The 18,457-nt window shown below is 40.1% G+C and overlaps 2 protein-coding genes across 6 annotated transcripts in view; one reads left to right on the forward strand and one right to left on the reverse strand.

Moving 5' to 3' along the window:
- The first annotated feature begins 61 nt into the window (after nt 1-61).
- On the forward strand, nt 62-14,845 carry LOC138006415 (alpha-sarcoglycan-like). Of its 5 annotated transcripts, none has more exons than XM_068852748.1 (13): nt 62-240; nt 361-420; nt 1,048-1,161; nt 1,385-1,533; nt 1,664-1,736; nt 3,416-3,608; nt 4,431-4,560; nt 6,886-7,103; nt 8,288-8,314; nt 9,196-9,336; nt 10,385-10,524; nt 11,242-11,301; nt 14,136-14,845. In XM_068852748.1, the coding sequence occupies exons 2-12, from the start codon at nt 393-395 to the stop codon at nt 11,259-11,261; spliced, it is 1,233 nt and encodes a 410-aa protein (XP_068708849.1). In that variant the 5' UTR covers nt 62-240; nt 361-392; the 3' UTR covers nt 11,262-11,301; nt 14,136-14,845. The 5 variants fall into 5 exon arrangements, 4 of the variants coding, with proteins under 4 accessions (XP_068708849.1, XP_068708834.1, XP_068708858.1 ...); XR_011123902.1 differs by having other exon boundaries at nt 84-240; nt 10,385-10,551; XM_068852733.1 differs by lacking the exon at nt 11,242-11,301 and having other exon boundaries at nt 68-240.
- Nucleotides 14,846-17,514: 2,669 nt separating this feature from the next.
- LOC138006458 (N6-adenosine-methyltransferase non-catalytic subunit-like) overlaps nt 17,515-18,457 on the reverse strand; it is a 17,281-nt gene continuing 16,338 nt past the window's right edge. Inside the window, exon 12 of the mRNA XM_068852800.1 lies at nt 17,515-17,988. Within this exon, the coding sequence (XP_068708901.1) occupies nt 17,687-17,988 (302 nt within the window). The 3' untranslated portion in view covers nt 17,515-17,686. The remainder of the gene's footprint in view (nt 17,989-18,457) is intronic.

The following is an 18,457-nucleotide window of genomic DNA, read 5'->3' on the forward strand; positions in this document are numbered from 1 at the left end:
AATTTGTTGACGCGGTCAGCGGCTCCCTAAGGTTGGAAAATACCTTATGTTAGCCTACCATATAATCACCCACCTAAACGCCCGTACAAACAATTCAAGTCATGCATAACTTTTCTCTGTTGGCATGTGATATGAATTTCCTACTTTAATTTAGTAGCACGCAGAAGATTTTATGTATATTTGCCACTCGAGCTAACATTGACGACCATCAAGACGTTTTCGGACTATTTTGTACAGAAGGTAAATAGTTTTTCCCTCTGTTATGCTAAAAAATTCTGAAGTTGTGTCGAGTGTTGGTGTCAAGCGCTGTGGAGTGTAAACGTACCAATCTTTCTGAAGGGCGTTCGTCTCTGTGTTTAGATTCTCTGAGAAGCTGTTTGGATTGAGGTGAAATGACTTTGAAGATTTTAATCTTGTTCGGTAAGACTGATTACGGATGAAAAATTAAATTAAATATTTGGTATATTCTTCACTTTGTGTAATGTTACCTTCTTGGCAGCCCAAGAGTAACTTATGCTGAGTTATGAATTTCCCACCTGTATTTTACTTCTGCTTGAATGTTTACTCTTGCGTTAACTTCACAGTACTTTAGCAATTAGCAGTTCAACTCCTTGCTCTTTTTAAGCTTGTAGTACAAGTTGAAAATTGAATTAACCTGAATTTCCATAATTTTATAATCCCTGGATATGGATATTAATCAAATTTGCTGTAAATTAGTTCAGTAAATCATTGTTCCAGTCGGGAGGCAGAAATGAAAAACATGTAATTTTCTCTCTGGATGAGTTCTGCTCATTGGCTTATGTTGAAGAATAATGCAACATTGTGGCAAATATAGTGAGACCTACATTACAAATCCCTTAATTAAACAAGAAGTGCCTTTCAAAATAACATGTACCTTTCATAAAATTTTAAATGGAAACTTCACGAACAATATCTAAAATAAACAAAGGCTTTTCATTATAGTTCATCTATATCAAAATGTAATATTTAATTCTAATTATCAATATTGTTCAGTGGAGAATTATTTTGTCAATATCTTCTTTGCAGGCTTTCTCTTTTGTTGCATTCAGTTAAGCAGTGAAGCTAATATCACAGCCAATGCAACTACTGGAATATTTCTTCAAAAAGAGCTCTCTGTCTCTAACTTTTTTCCAAGTGACTGTAAGTTTTGCTGGTGATCTAAATAGCTAAAATACTGTATGTCTTCCCTAGTTATCACTTTCCCTTGGATTACAGGGTATTGACTATTCTGTATTTCCAAGTCTTACTGTTAGAATTGCTTGATTTTAAAGTGCATGTTTGCCTTATTGGAGAGTCACAATGTTATCCCTGTGAAAGGTAAAGGATTGCTGAGTAGTCAGGTTTTTTTTCCTTATTTCATTAGCTGGCCAATCAGAAGTTAAATTTATTGCCTCAAAGTTGGGCTCTCCAGATCTGCCCCCGTGGTTACGCCTTGAGCAACGAGAGGTAACTGATAGAGCCTTTATATATGGCACTCCAGGAAGAGATGTTACAAGTCAAGTTGTTTTGGAGGTGGGTGTAGTTATTGAAAAAAAAATTTTTTTTTAGCAAAACCAAGAATTATGTCAACACCTGAAGACCAATAATTTTGGTTTATCAGTCCTTGGTCTTAGCGTTTACATTGTTCTCAATTTGCTTTTAGATCACAGCATGGAATAAAAAGGACTACTCGACTGAAAGACAAGACATTGTCATTAGTGTCGATAATACTAAAGGTTTGTTAAAGGGGTTCATATAGTTATTTGTATGGATGTAGGGGTTGTTAACTCATTGACTCCTAAACACCTCCCTTCCCCACCCCATTGACAAGTAAAATCATCTGATGTTAGACAGAACTTAAAATCTATTAAATCTCACGCCTAGGAGTCAATGGGTTAATAAGAAATGAATTCTATGAAGATAAAGAATAGATGGCTGTGGTAATCACCCTCTTTGAAGTCTTGGGTACTGAATTGTGAAGGGCGCAGCTCATGACATTGGGTCAAAATTATACATATAAGGTGCCTCTGGCAGCGGCTATACAGTCCATGTTTGATGTTGGAGCACAGTACCACAGCCAGATGTATTTAGCTGTGTGTTGATTCTGAGCTGTAGAAGTTGCCAAGGGAGACCTTTAGATACATGTTGGTTAATGATAATGCTTTGTTTGAAACGAGTTAGTTTAGGACTACCCCATTGTGGATGCATGGTGGTGTGGTGGTTAGCATGCCAGTCTTCTGATTCCAAAGGTTGTTGGTTTGAGGCCTAGGTCTGCCATTATGTTGTTTCCTTAGACAAGAGACTTTACTCCACACTGTCACTCTTCACCCAGGTGTATGAATGGGTACCAGCAATATACTACTGTGGGGAGGATAACCCTGCAGTGGGCTGGCATCCCATTCAGGGGGCGGCGAGGGGGTAATAATTCTCCCATTTGCTTCGTGCTATGATGAAATGGGGATAAGTTCTGGCTGTATGGGCTAGTTGGCTTGTGTGCTACTTTACCTTAACCAGTTTAGGAGCACTGTAGATGACAGACTTTCTTAAATTTAGGTGTTGTGATTTGTAGCACTGTTGAGGATAGGGATTGAAAGTAAATTATGAAGATGTCGACCTGAGTAAGAGTACTTTGAAATAAAAAACAATACATTAAATTTTAATTCAAAACTAGAAAATACTGTAATGTTTTTTTAATTTATGCCTTCTGTTAAAAAACAGTAACTTACCTGCCACTTCAAATCTAATAATTTTCCTTTGCTTGGTCCCTCTTAACATTAACCTTTGGACCTCCCTTAAATTAATGGCCACTTATGGATTGTACTGACTGTCTAACGGCAGAGGATTTTACTTGTCAACTGGGGCCTCTTCAGGGGTAAAAGGGATAATGCCATTCATTCCAATTTAGTTCTAGTTTAAACAATTTTCTTTCGTTAAAAAGTTGTCACAATAACACAGATTTTCAGATGACCTGATAATTAACAATTATTGGATGAGGTTGAGCATGTTAGCGATAATTATCAAGGCCAAAGTTTGTGTTATCTGCTGAAGCTGAAGGCTGAGGCGGATAACACAAACTGAGGCCTTGATAATTATCGCTAACATGCGAAAACCGAATTCAATAATTGTTTTATTATGCATATTCCTGAGCTGAGCTCCGCCATAACAAAACTGATCGAACTGCTCGTTAGTGTGTTAGGTGACGTCACTTCTGCAGGCATAAAACTATTATCTGTAGGTATGACGTCAATTCTACATATTATATAAAATCTACTGGTATGACGTAAGAGAAACAGAGCAAGCAAGAATTAGCTGCGTGCTCATAGCCAATCAAAATCGCACTTGTGACACCAATGTATAATAATCGTGTTTATTGTCATTCTTGCTTGGTAATGTAGTCTTGTGTTTAACTCTGTAGAAATTCCTCGCTATCAAGCAGAATTTCTTGTACGGAACAGTAGTATTGATGAGTTTCTTGAAGGTCAAGAAAGTGCGGGCTTTGTTGAAAAAGTAAAGAAAGTGTGGCAGCCTGCCGGAGGAGTTAAGGTGACATCAGTGGAGTCTAAACTGGACAGGGATGGGAGGGTACCAATTCCTCCACGGAAAGAAGGGTGAGAAGCTTGTGGTAGAACGGGAACTTAAACCAAGAGAAGTCAAGCCATTTTTTGTTAATCGGCAATGCAATGTCTATAATTTTTCATGTGGTTTGTGTGATGCAGATTATGTTGGGTACCCCACCTGACACCTCCACCAGTGCGCGTTGCTGAGCACAAGAATTTCAAATTGGTGATCAGAGAAAGTTTTATGGAGTCTCACAGAAGTACTGTAGCAATCTTTTAAAAGCAAGCCAATTTAAATTTCGTAGTTAAAAGCAAGCCAATTTAAATTTCGTAGGAAGTGCCAGAGCAAATTCGATTGTTTGGTTTTTGAAATGCTATTCATTTGAAAGCTTAAGCCTTCTTTAAATACTCTTGAAAGCAGATTCCATTCCTGCTAAGCTTTTTTGTTTAACCTGTAATATTATTGTATCTATTGTGCTTTTAGACTAAGTATTTACATGTATAATCAGTTTCCATGATGTTAGGATAAGGTTGAAATGTTATCGTTTCTTTCTCTGCCTAGAATGTAAAGTGACTAGTCCAAGAACAACAGTTTCGTAGAAACAACTTAATGTAAACTGTTCTTGTTGTGTTATTGTTGAAGGGCCTAGTTTGCCGCTGTACACTCAGTCTTCTTTTGCATTTAAACATTTGTTTGGTGAATGGTCGCTTTCTTTGTGCCCAAGGTGCTGATTTAAAATTACCAAGCAATGGCAAATAATAATTTCCAAGTTTCAAGAAATGTTTGTTGTCAATGTTGGGCTAGATGTGTAAATTAAAATGAATGCACGTGATCTGTTTTTATTAAGTTCATTTCATCTTTTTTTGAAACAGTGTCTACATTACAGTCGGTGGAGAGTCCACCTATGAAGCTCTTAAAGATGATTACCAAGGATGTTCTGGACTGGGTCAGGCAAACAAACAATTTCCACCATATGACATTGACTGGTGCAAGTTCAGATTGGTATGCAAGACTTTATAGTTTTAGGGATGTTATTTGCATAGGGTTGTTTAATTTGTTGTATGAAGCCATCTCACAGGCCCCTACCCCCAAAGATGCCTAATTAAGAAACTGTTGATGAAGTAACTCATGCTTTAGAGACCGGGCAGATCATCAAATTTTCGTCTGACGTTCAAAGACCACCAGGAAATATTACTGTTCAACCCATTGATTCCTGAAGCTTCCCCCATTGACAAGTAAAATTGTGCGGTTTTAGACAGAGTAAAATCTGTTAGTCTCTAGTCACTCTCAGGACTGAAAGGTAAATAATAACAAGACCACAGGCAGACCAACGTATCCATTGAGATTCATTGTTTTTTTAAGTCCTCAAAGTAATGGGTGGTGGTCTTTATCAGTTTGTCCTACCGGTAATTGGAGCTGACTAGCCAAGCCTTTGAGCAGGCTCTCCAGTTAGAGTCTAGCCTACAATGCAGAAGTTCATAGGGCTTTGTCACAGGTCCTCCCCCGCAAATGTCTGCTGAAATGAAAAAGCACCTCCTTTCGTGGATTACAGAACAATCAGAGGCCAGTTTCCAGTTTCGGGTAAACTCTTATTTTGTATGGCATTCTTACGCGGAATGTGATTGGCTATGCACAGCAAAATTAGTCAATGCTGATTGGTTTCTTTAAATAGTGGGCAAACAGCCATTTTAAACGGAAGTGTTTTTTCCTTTCAGCAGACGTTCATAGGGGATGAACGTGTGACTAAGCCCTAAGATCTTTTTTTATAAATGCCTTTACTGAAGTACCAATTTAGATGTTCTGAATTATGTATCTTTTGTTTCCCATGGTTGTACAAGATTAAGCAATTCCTTTAATCTACGCACCCCTTTTTGCAAAACATCAACTTTTCAGGCCTCAAACTTTAACATCTAATATTTAAACTATGAAACTATGTTTGTAAGCTAGCATGGTCCAACCAGTTTTTCCTTGTCTACTGCCTTTCAACTTTTCATTCGCAAATTAATGAGCACTCACCTGTCGGGGGTACAGTATATGAAATCAATTACCCCTGCATGAGGACACTAGTCCCTACGGGCCCATGCTAGTCGTAATTTATTTTATTTTCTGTATGAATGTTTGAGTATTCTTTTTATTTTATTTTAACCTAGGTCTTAATCTAGGGGCGGTGCCTCACATGGGACGTTAGTCCCGCTGCACCTGCCCCTTTTGGGTTTTGCTTATTTCTTTCTTTTTTTTTTCTCTTTTCTTTTGTTGTGTTATAAATTTATATTGTATATTACAAGAGGAGTACACAGTAAAGCTGTGGGGAAAAAAAAGAACATCTGTGTGGGAGGGAAGTTAGAGTCAGGTTAATAGTGAACCCATGAGAGAATTGGGGAGGGATTCACATTGCCATGAAGAACTGAAGACCCTGCTGATAGGCTAGGACTAGAAGGAGCAGCTAATTGCCTTTTGGAATCAGGTGCATGCTGGTGTGATAATGCTTAGGGAAAAGACAGTACCAAGGGAAAACGCCTTTGCCAAGGGTCGAACTACATTGGTGGGGAGCAAGTACCTTAATCTCTGTACCATGCTGGCTTCCCTTGATTAACAAAACTAGTTGATGAAGGTAAATTAACCACCATAAGAATGACCCGTGAGCTGATGTTTTGAGCACCAGTGCTTTGTCGAAACACCAGCTCACAGATCTTTATTGTGGTAGTTAATTTACATTAATTTTATATGGCAAGCAATTCTCAGGCTAAATGGAGCACTCTTATTGGATGGGCTTTGGTTGAGATTTTACAGTACGGACCATTACCATATTTTTGCTCTTTTCCAGGATGTTCAAGTTGAGCAAAACACAAAAAGTTTTGAAGAAATGGATTTTAATTAATTTTTTCAATACAACAGTAAAATTAGAGCAAGCAGAATTTAGTTTTACATGTAAAAATTCACTGATGGAAGACGAAGATTATGAACATTCATCAAGAGGAAAAGTGTCCGATATCTCAAAGAAACAATGCCATATAATAAAGTACTTATTAATTAATAACCTGACTTGCTTGGGACGGTACTGGGAAATACTTGCCCTCGGCCATTTCTGTACCAACATTCCCCAGTATGGCCCTCACTCTTGGTTAGTAACCAAACAGGTTATTATCAACTTGTTTAAATAAAACCAAATTATGTGTGTTTCACAACCCAACAAACCAGCACCATATGTAGTTTCATTAGAAAGTAACCCTTTCATGTCCTTGATTTAAATTGATTGAGTAATTTTTGGTTTCATGTGAAGCTTTCCAACTTGCACCACTTAAAAAGAATCTTATGCTTGCATCCTAGATGGATAAGAGCCAAACATCAGCCAGTGCCAGTAATGACTCTAAGCCAGCACACAGTGGGGAAGGATTTCATGAATCCACATATGTTGCTCCTGTGTATGATTCTTCAAGAAGGGACTTTGGACATGACTTTCTTTTGATACTGATTCTTCCGCTCATTGTTGTCCTAATCATTGCTATTATCCTGGCTGTCATCATGTTTTGTTTTCGTGAAGGAAGGTAAGCATCTTCAAGTAGAAGCTAATGAATTATATAGATTTAGCCAAGCCTAAAAGCATAGCTCCCAGGTTATTTATTCTTACAATAGATGCGGTTACACACACCATGGTTAAATGTTATTTCCCACAGTAAATTATCCTGCAGTGCCTCACACTTGGGTTTAAGTATACTGTGTTAACCAGTGGTCACACGATACTAAGATTCCTAAGGTAAAAAAAAATTTCATGCAATTCATTGGGCAGGAAATTTAATCACAACTTCATCAGCATCGTGATTGGCTCTTGAACCTTGGGCATCAAAACACCTTTCAACTTACCAAAAGTTACCATGTTGAATGTCATGGGCACTTCGTCTGATCTTTTTGACACATCCATGGACATTACCACAAGAAATATACCTCGGGAAATGTTGATCACATGCACTAAAATAATGCAGTTTCCCGCCAGTGGTAAAAGGGGCACCTAATGTTAACCTAGCTTGAGCCTGCGATCCAATTGAAACCTAGTACCTGGTCAGCGGTCAACTTAGAAGAAAAAGTTGCCTCGATGACCTATAACCTTGAGCCCATGATATGGTCTCATGATACTGGTCAGCAGATACCTTGTTTTGACGGGTGTCAATTGACCATAACATGGACGGCCCATATGAAAGGTGTATGCTGTAAACTATCTGGAGACAAGTTTCCAAAGTATTGATTCTCTAAACTTGAGCCCGCAATATGGTCGTGTGATACTAGTCATACTGGCATACATGGAGGGGTGGACGGTCTTAGGGTCATACATTGACGAAAACCAAATTTTCTCGCACAGATGGGTCACCATATTTTCTCACTAATGGAGCTCCACTGGCGTAAATGAAGTGCTGATGGATAGCATGTATAATGCTATAATTATGCGTTTTATTAATTCTGGAATCCATCTATGGGCTTCTGGTTACTGACTGCCTTGTCTTTTATTGTAATGAGAAAATCCTGTGTTATGACATTTATTGCCACTTTTTTGAGAACAGGAAAATGAGTGCGCATAGTTGGTGATCTTGTGTATATCAAAATAAATCCAAAAAGGCTGGGGTTTTTTGTTTAAGAATTCCTTCATTTAGCAACTGTGTAAATTATTTACAAGCACTTAAATACCATAAAACTCTCCTCATTCTCACTACCTGCTGTCTTTTCCTTTTTTTTTCAGGCCAAAGAGAGATGCTGAGACTGCAAGGTTTGTGAGCAGTGCTGATAATAACAATGATCAATTTTTGATGGATTACTTTAGCTTTTGCACTCTATTAAAGGAGAAGTTCACTCCAAAATGACAATCCTTTTTTTAAGCGATTAATAGAAAGTTCATGAGGAGAACAGTTTTCAACCAAAATTTCAATTATTTTGAAATAGTTTTCTAACCTTGTGAAATCCTTGTTGAAAATACACAGGTACAGGCTGCCATCTTGGATTGTAAGTGACGTCATTGAGCTCATCTGATCCCTTTGCTCTCGGAAATGTGAACAACATGAACATTGTTGAACCTATTTGAGCAATTTATGTTGCTGAACAAAAAGTCATGACTGAAATACCAAGAGGAATCCTGACAGCTTTGTGTTCAAGCTTTCTACAAAACTTCAGGCTGAGCTCAATGACATTACGTATAATCCAAGGTGGTGGCTTGCATGTGTGTATTTTGAAAAGGATTTCACAAGGTTAGAAAGCTATTTCAAGATTGAAATTTTGATGAAAAGCTGTTCTCCTCGTGAACTTTCTATTAATCGATTAAAAAGGATTGTAGTTTTTGAGTGAACTGTGGCAAGATTTCAAGTGTTGCATGTAATCAGCCTTAGGGGACAAAATGTTAATTATCTGTTTAAAAAAGAAGCAAATATTTTCCCAGTGTAACTGTGCATACATGGTGTGCAAAGTCACATGGCAGCTCTTGTAAGGTACAACATAATCAGCAGAAATTAAGACTCTTTAAGACTGGACATTATTATATTCTAGATATTATATTTGTAGAAGTATTAATAATAATGTTATTGTTCTTTTGTGCTTTAGACATGATTTACTTGTTTACTGATATTATGATTGCCTTTTTTAAAAATCTCTTGCCAGATCTCAATTATCTCACCATGACAGCATTTTGCGAGCTACTTTCCGTCTTCGCCAGTTGTCTCATCAGAATGGAGATACGCCCCATGAAGGCCATCCCCATGATCTTGGGCAACCCAAAGAAAGTTCAACCCCGTATAAACAGTATGTGGTATTTCCAGCAACTATTCATAGCTAGTTATCCTGGACAAAAACACTTCTGTTTTGCACTGGAAGAGTTTAATGTAAACGGTTTCTTAATTTGTTAAGTTCAAGAGGAGAACAGTCCATTTTTTTTTTCACATTGGTTTCTGTGTGGATCTGGTAAAATTCGATAAAACTCTATGCAAAGCAGGCTAGGTTCAGCTGAAAAATGCTTGTTCTCGTGCTTAAAGCTTAGTGTTTTATGCCATTTGTTGAAAAAAAAAAAAGGAACTTCTATTAAGTGTCTAGTTGATTTAGCACTGGAGCACTACTGTAATTGGGGACACTGTAAAGTGAAATTAACAATCAATGCAAATCAAGTCAAAGGTTGGTTTTTGAGGAGAGGGAAAACCGGAGTACCCGGAGAAAACCTCTCGGTGCAGAGTAGAGAACCAACAAACTCAACCCACATATGACGCTTAGTCTGGGAATCGAACCCGGGCCACATTGGTGGGAGATGAGTGCTCTCACCACTGCGCCATCCCTGCACCCCTAATACCATTTAACTAATTATTTAAGCCATTGACACCTCAAACGCCCCTGGATGCGGGCCCCAAGGAAAATTGTCTGGTGTTAGGGCTCAATGGGTTAAGTTTTAATAGTTTTGAAACTTTTTCGTGAAGAATCCTGTTCTTTACACAAGGGTTAATCTTTGTTGAGCAAAAAAATATCTTAACTAAAATCTGAAAAAAAACATTTACAGCTTGCTGGAAAAGAATCTTCCTTTGATTGGTAAATAACGATAATATATTTTCCACAGTAACACAGTTTTTTGGGGGACTGTCCCACAAATACTGGTTGCTATCGGTTATCATGGTGGGACAGAATCTGGACAGTTGTTCATTAAGTTTAAATGCTTCAAGGCGGGATTTGTTTAAGTATGCTAAAACAAAATACCCCCCCCCCCCCCCCCCCTCCATCCTATTTAGCGATGGGCTCCTCATCTCACCCCACCCCACCCAACATACTTGTAGTCAAACAAATTCCTATCCTTGCTTTCTGTCTTCAGGTTTCCTCCTCCCGACCAACGTGAAGAGCAGCCTGAGCCTCCCAGGGGTGCACCCCCTCCCTATCGCCTCCCACCTCAACCTGGTGTGAATTTGTCATCAGCCAATGGAAACAGCCAGTACTACCCTGGCTCTGCTCAAGGTGACTGACGGCTTGATACCTTTTTGAGTAAGTTCTTTTTATTAGATATCAAGCTGTGCGGAGTGGAAAACAGGCTGGATAACGCTACAGGATCAACTGAGGTTAAAAGGGGCCGAAAAACTGAACTCGTAGAAACTCATATAATAGACTTGTAAACTATAGTTTATGTGCCCGGTAGATTTTTGTCCTAAATTACCATTGGAAAAAAAATGTTCAGGTTAGCTGACTTTGAGCGATCCCAACAGACACCTTATCATGACATTTTCAAGCTTCCTTCACCAGGTGTTAATTGAGACGTCACACTCCCCCAATTCTTTTGAAAGCGTTGAGTGACGTCCAAGACAACATGTGTAAAGGAGACTTTGTTTGTAGTACATCTTGGCATTCTTATTTCTTGTAGAGGAAACTTCTGTATCGAAGAGAGAACATCGCTGGCATAATCGTTTCCGTTGCCTAAACTCGCAGCTATTTGGAAGAACACAGTTTACGAGCTGAACTACATTTGTCATTCCCTTCACAAGCATACCTTAACATGTACTTACAGTTTGCCCAGAAATGCAAGCCTTAAATGTCACTAACCCCGACGCTAATCCATAATAACCATAATGAAACGCTAATCTTTTTGCCGCAAAACACGGCTGTAACGCTTAATGGAGAAGATTTGTTCTTTACCACAACAGCACGTACATTTCATTTCTTGTTACGCTTGCGTTTTAGGACATCACTTTCAGGTGTGATGTTCTGCCTGTTTTCCACCTCTGCGCTCCATTTTAGATCGTAAGTTCACAAAGAATTTTGCTTTTAATTTCCGGGACATTGCGGCTCATGTTTTCCTTCTTTTTGCCCCTTGGCGGAAACAGATTTCACAGAAAGATCACAGATCTAACTTGATATTGGAGTATATAGCTCTGTGGTTGAATACCAAAAGGAAGGGGCTGGACAATCTGCGAGCTAGCCTGCGTAGCATGGCGGTTTTTTGTCGAGCCGGGCGCACGAGCGGCGAAGCCGCGAAATTCGCGCGCGAAGCACGTAACCAAAACTGCCATGCTACGCAGGCTATCTGCGAGCCAGCGAGTCATGCGAGCCACGGCGAATTTCGCATTTAAGTCTAAGCACCCATTTCAAATAGCGCTGATAAACTGTTATTAAGTCTAAGCACCCATTTTAAAACGGTTAGCTTTTAATAACTGTGTGACTCGCATGACTCGCAGCTATGGCTCGCACATTGTCAACACTCAAAAGGAAAACGTTCTGCTAGTTCTTTTTGCACAAGGTTCAACGGTTTTTTTGCGAGCTGGCAAAAGGTCAAACCGTCGAATGACAAACGTTGCGCCTATGTTTAGGCAAAAATAATTTGATTTAAGGAGATTGCGTGCCTGTTTGATACAGAATATTATCAATCTAAAAAAAAAAAAGAGAATTGTCATTCATTGGTAGCCGACAAACAGCATCCTGACATTTGCCGTAAATTCGATGCTAAATCTATATACATGTAACACATCTTTCAACGTACATGTACGTGGTTAACTTCCATTCATACGTTCTCATGGCATTCAAACGATTTCATAAGTTGGTTCGACCACCCCCCCCCCCCCCCCCGGCCCCTCCTCGCGTGTCCACCCTATGTACGTTATATGTTGTTAGTATAAATACATGCGTGATTATTGACAATCCTCTGCGCTGATTGGTTGTGCTTGAGGTGAGGATAATCACCTAAGAGGTTTTTCAAAATAACCGCAGGCCGTTTAGTCGAGGTGACAGACGACGAAATTAATTGTTTTAAAGAAAATGCAAAATTTTCAAATAATCACCTAGATGTAATTATACTAAAACAATTATTAACCTCGCCTTCGGTGAATAATTGTTAATCAGTAAGTACGGAAACTCACAACCTCGAAGCGTTTAACTCTGGTTCAGATCTGGGGTGTTTTTGAGTTAAAAATTTCCTTATTTGGATGTAATGTAGCTCGTGCATTTTCCCGCGCGTGCAGCCTCGATCTTATTTTTGTCCATATTTGGGCATAAAATTGGTGTCGTAAAATAACCAGCTTTCTTCAAAAGGAAAAGAGTCGCAAATTACACACTTCAAGGTGATGTGCTTGTGGTGGAAAGCGTCGAAGGCGTGCTCTGATTGGCCACTCGAACTCTCAATACCCTTTGCTATTTACCTCCGAGCAACTCGCGCGGGATTTGTGCTCGAAAATATTGCAATCGCTGCAGGAATAAATAAGTTAAAAATCATCTTTTTGTGATAAAGTATCTCAATGTTTTAGCATGTACTACAACAACTATTGACCTCAGTGTCAGTAGCTAGAGGTTGACATTTACCAAGCTGCTAATTACCACCACTAGCCACCTCCACTTCAGTGAATAGAAAATCATTTTTTCTGAATTACTACGAAAACCACCCATCTGCACCCTGCGAGCAGAGCCTCCTTTTGTCTTTTTCTTTACTGAGGAGGAGAAAAAAGTAGGCTCTGCGCGAATCGCCTCCAACTCTTTGAAGCCGCCGCAGCCCGAGCTTCTGGACTAGTCAATCTTGTTTTCTCTCGTCAAACCGGTTATTCCAGTGCGAGCGTACCTTCAGTGACAAAACCGATGGTTATAATTGAGCCCGCTGTACCATGAAAAACCAAGATGGCGGCGAGATCTGGCATATTAGGCTTGGGTTCGAGACTGTATCCTGGCAACATGCAGCGCATATTCAATAAAGATCTTACTCGATTCATGCAGAGCCTTTCTCGAGAACGCCAAAATCGAGCAAGCAAAAGAAAGGCTCTGCTAGCAGGGTGCCCATCTGTGGAATGGGCTCGAACTACTAGGGAGCTTATGCAAGGACGACGACGACGGCTACGAGAACGCCACATAGCCATAGGTTTAATTAGCAAAAACAATAGTTCTGCGCGCTCTGCACGTGCGTTTTACATTTTCATACATTTCTTTGCCGTTCTGGTCTTGACAACGACGTGAAATGATCAAATTTGAGGTCATGTGGAGGACGAGGGCACCTGACGATCAATTTTTAATTTTCTCTCCAAATATCCCCACCGTTCTCACCAATTTTATTCTTGCAATGTGGATTCATATTCTCCTTGCCAAGCGACTTAGAGCAATCGCAAAATTATTACAGTAACAGGAAATAATATATTTAGACATCGTTTTCGTAGCCGTCGTCGTCTTAAGGTCCCTACTGAGTCACTGCCCCGCCCAATTTCGCTTATAATACTTCAAATTCTTGAGAGGTGTTGTGTTCAACGTTACTTTTCGGACCAGGGAACCTTTCTTGCACTCGAAGTAACAGCGAGTCCATGGTTGCACTTGCAACGTCTTCGCTGGACAAGAACAATTTTATCCATTTGCCCCCGGGACTCATGATTTTGAAAATGTATCTTTCCATTGCTGTGGTTGTTCCGATACACCTTGACGGCAAAAGCTGGCTGGCTACTGCTCATCAAAATGATCGACTGAAGTGGGCGGGGCAGTTTCTCAGTAATTTGGGCCCATTCCACAGATCGGTGGTTTTTGCGTTAAGCAATGTATTCTGGCTTGCAGTTGAAACAAACAGAAGCGATTTTCTTTGAAATTAACGTCTAAATCCTTTTATTTTTCAGAAAGACCAAGGTACCAACGGCCTCCTCCATTTATGAGTAGTGGCGATGTACATTGATTGTAAAAATAATGTCCCGCGGGATTTAACCTTTATAAGTACTGGAAATCGTTAACGTATATGCAGGAGAAATAGCGCCTGATGCAAAAAAAAAGAAGTATTGAAGGGGCAAGTGTGATGTAAAATTAATGGCTACTCCGACCACTTTTCAGCCGGGATTAGCTTTTGCTACATTACATTTTTACGAGTCAAGCAATAGTATTTCTGACAATGAAGCGGAGCGTAATAGGCAGAAATAGTCATTTTGCCGGCACGGACAGTAGGATTGGTGCCACGCAAAAGGGATTATGGGTATGAGTGTCAGATATATATAGTAGGCTGTTACGACTTGATAACCATTCTAGGTAAGCAGCATTTCCGCTCCTTAGTTTAGCTTTCATTTAAGTGTGTTTTGTTAGTTTTCATGATTCGTTTTGGTGACTCAGCCCTCGGATTTTTAGCGGCACCGCAATTGGTGGAGGTATACGTTTCCCTTTTTGCCACAAAGTGTTTTTGGGTTTTCGTATCCGGCGGTGTCACACTAATTTAGTGTGAATTGGTTCGTCTCTGGAGACACATGTCTGTACTATGAGTAATGGTGGGCTATATATATTTTGTCTTCCTTCAATAAACCGGCGTATGAGGTCTTTGCTGACCCTTAGGCCCCTGCATCTATACTGTTGTATGCTTCTTATTGGTAGTGTAGGCAAAATACAGGGCCCGCGGAGCGGATTTTCAAGTGGGGGGGGGGGGGGGGGGGGGGGGGGCTAATGCGAACGCAATAGCGTGAGCCAACTAGGGGGGTCCGGGGGCATGTTCCCCCGGGGAAAATTTGAAATTAAAGTCTTCTGAAATGGCTAGAAATGGATCTAAAACTAACGACAAACTGCCTCATCTGGCCGTGTCTGTACGAGAACACCCTCGAAAAACTATATTGGATCGAAATGGACAAATCAGGCTGCGTTTCCTAAGAGGTCCGCATATTTGACATAACTTAATGTAATGTTCTTTTTTTGTAAAAGACAGACCTGGTTTACTAAAGTAAAAAAAAAAAAAATAGTGATTTAATCAGCCAAAAAAGTGGAGGGGGGGGGGGGGGGGGGGGGCTAAAGCCAGTACAGTAAACACCCGCATATAAGAACAAGCGCATTAAGAACATCAGGCTGAAATTTGGCCAATGAAGCACCATATAAATAAGAACAAATTCAGCCTGATAAACAAAACATTTTCTTAATACAAAGGGAAAGGGTATTAGGATAGGGAAACAATACAGTATAGTAACTTATATCAAAGTACTATGGTGTTCAGGACCATTGCAAACTATAAAAGCTATTACAGAACAGCATTGTATGTTAATTAAACCTCTAGAAATATACAATTTGAAGTATTTCTGAAACCAGTTTTAAGAACATTTTAAGAACACTTTCAGGCTGATTTCTCACTAGGCTCCCCTCAAATAGGAACACGATCAGCCTTAAACGTGAATAGTGTTCTTATATGCGTGTGTTTACTGTATCATAAGTCCACTTCCAGCAAATTACAACTGTCTGTGGAGCTATGGTCTAGGTTTGCGCATGCACCTTATAGTAGAGTGGCTGTAAGAGGTGCCCCATGTGTGCTCTCTTTGAGCCGTGCCCTTCGTCTCGTTCCCAAATCTCCCAGGTTCACGTCCAGGTCCAGGTCCAATGGTAGAGAGATTAGTTTAGGCAAGAGTGAAATTAGATGAGAGTTGATCTATAACATTGCGGTCTTGTCCCAGCACAGGCACAAATGGAGTTATTTTTAGCTACACTTTGCGCGTGAAACAAACAAAGGGCCGCCAATTTTAACCAATCAGAAGAAGCCATATCACGCGTGACGTGTTCTGCCATGTTATTCAGGGACATGACAATTGAACGGGTATTCTAAACATAGACTAATTTGTGACTGTGCTGGGGGGCCCAGCCGTGCATAACAGCACTCTTACCTAATTCACTCTTGCTGTAGAGTGTTTTCACTCACGTGATCAGTAGTCTTGTGTTTCTTTTCCATCAAGACAAAAGATAACGTTTGCACGATAATAGAGCTCAAATCCCGTAGGATTAGTTGGGGAAACCAACATGACCGCCGTGACGTCACGTGAAAACACTCCATTTCCTTAGCAGGCGCGGAAGCGCGTCCAATCCACTTTCTTTAGAGGGAGCTTGTCTCTACTTAACCCGACGTTAAATGCGTTTGTATTGTATGTCTCAGTACACGGTTAACACTAATTTCCATCCCTCGAACTGACATTGGACATTTCGTAACAATTACACGACGCAATATCCCGTGTTAATATTGACAAGCTTACCGCTCTAAAAAGAATGAAAACAGGCAGAATTACAGCTTTAGTTCAACAAGAAATAGCGTTTCTAAGCTATGCCGCGCTGATCTACAGTATTTAGGTCTAAAAACCCCGTTGAAGACGGTTAACTTTCAATTGTTTTGCTGGGTACTGCTATTTCAATACTCTAAAAAAATCGATTTTCCGGGAGGTTGTCTCGTTAGTCTAGTGGATATCGGAAACTGAAAGGTCGCGTATTGTGAATCTTCTCAGCTTGTTTACAATCTTTGTTTCGTTGAAGTAGATTTGAAGTCTAAAGTAGACTGTACGTCGTACAAGTTGAATAAAAAAGGAAATGTCAGTTTGAAGGATGGAAAGAAGTGATGACCTCAGTACACGCGCAGAGATTGACCTGTTTATTCAGCACGCCATATTCTACGGCACGGTTGGCTAAGTTTAATATTTGTTTTGTTTTCCTATTCAAAGATATAGATAAGAAATATCTTACGAATGTCGTTTTCTTGGAATGTAATACACGTTACCGCTCTTAGTTTTTTCCAGTTCATTTTAATGCCCTTCCCACTCGCTATAATTTGATTTACAGTGACTGCTATCACTCACAGTTAAAATCGGAAGTAGATTGATTCTAAACGGCCATATAAGAGTGGGATTCATTTATTTGCCTTTGGTTCTTCTTCCTTTCCTGTTCCGTACACCGACTGCTATTAACCTTGTGGCACGTGCACTGCCGGTCTGGAATACTTGTATGGGAAAGATTGCAAAGGCTAGAAGATAGCTGTCCTCAGTCAGTCTTATTCATTTTCTAGCAAAAAAAGTTTCATTGTCGCTAAAAATGGAACAACAGAGGATACATGAAAGGGTCTGAATGGTTGTCGTGTACAGAGGAATCAAGCCAAACCGCACGTTTTCACATCATAAACTGAGTTATGCGTTTACAGTTAATGTCTGACATTTGCCGATTGCCTGAGGGCCCTTGTTTTCCCCAAGTATCGAACAAGTTCTTCAAATATAAAAGTTAGAGTAAGAAATTTTGAAGGGTTTAATAACAAGCAACAGCCAGCGGTCATCGGGATCTCTCTGTTCACTTCAGCTTTTCTGATTTGCAGCGGACAACGGCAGTCGCACACAAGAAGTAAAATAAAGATGTGTGGGGTAAAAAAGTTTCATTAGAGTAGTAGCTGCGACCGCACTTTTCACCGAACAGAGAAACTAATGAAACCTCTTCCTCCCTTCCCTGGAAAACCACTTCCTCGCATCATTCCCCCGCGGACGCCACCCCTCGCCCTGGGGCCTTGGCCACCACGGCTGGGAGTGATTGCCCCTCCCCGCCCTCCAGCGTCCCCTTTATGTTTCCCTGTGGGCGATTTTGGTCGGAGTGTCTCGATTTCCTGTGTGCTACCCACAATAAGTTCTTCAGATCCGCTGGAAAAGTAGGAACTGTACAAATCAGCCGAGAAATTCGAACTTGATAAGCTCGGTCCCACAGAGAGCCAACCTTGGACAGAGGAAAAAACATTTGTGAATCAATAAACCGTGTAACTTTTCTTTTTTACCTTCGGAGATTACAGTAGATAAGGTTAGTTAAGATCTACGACGGCGACATCTATGCGGAAAACTCCCACTAACTGAAAGGTCGTGACCAGAAGGGATACTCCAAAATAAGGTGAAACACTTAGTTTTGTGTATATCAAGTACCAAACGATCTTACTAAAGTTCTGCTAAGTTTCAATATGCTGTCACCGGAACAATTTATGAAAGCAAACCATGCCGAGTCAGCGCTATAAAACCCTAATCAGTAGAGATCAGTGCCTAATCCAGAAGTTATTCTCCGCCTAAACAGAGCCTTGTTTATCTGCCAAAGGGGGTCAACACTGATGTTGTCAGGTATCGCCACGTAATCAAGTGTCTCACCTTATTTTGGAGTATCCATTCCAGTCATAACCCTAACTGAATCGGCCATTTCC

This window comes from Montipora foliosa, chromosome 1, assembly GCF_036669935.1.
Source record: "Montipora foliosa isolate CH-2021 chromosome 1, ASM3666993v2, whole genome shotgun sequence".
Taxonomy (NCBI): Eukaryota; Metazoa; Cnidaria; class Anthozoa; order Scleractinia; family Acroporidae; genus Montipora; species Montipora foliosa.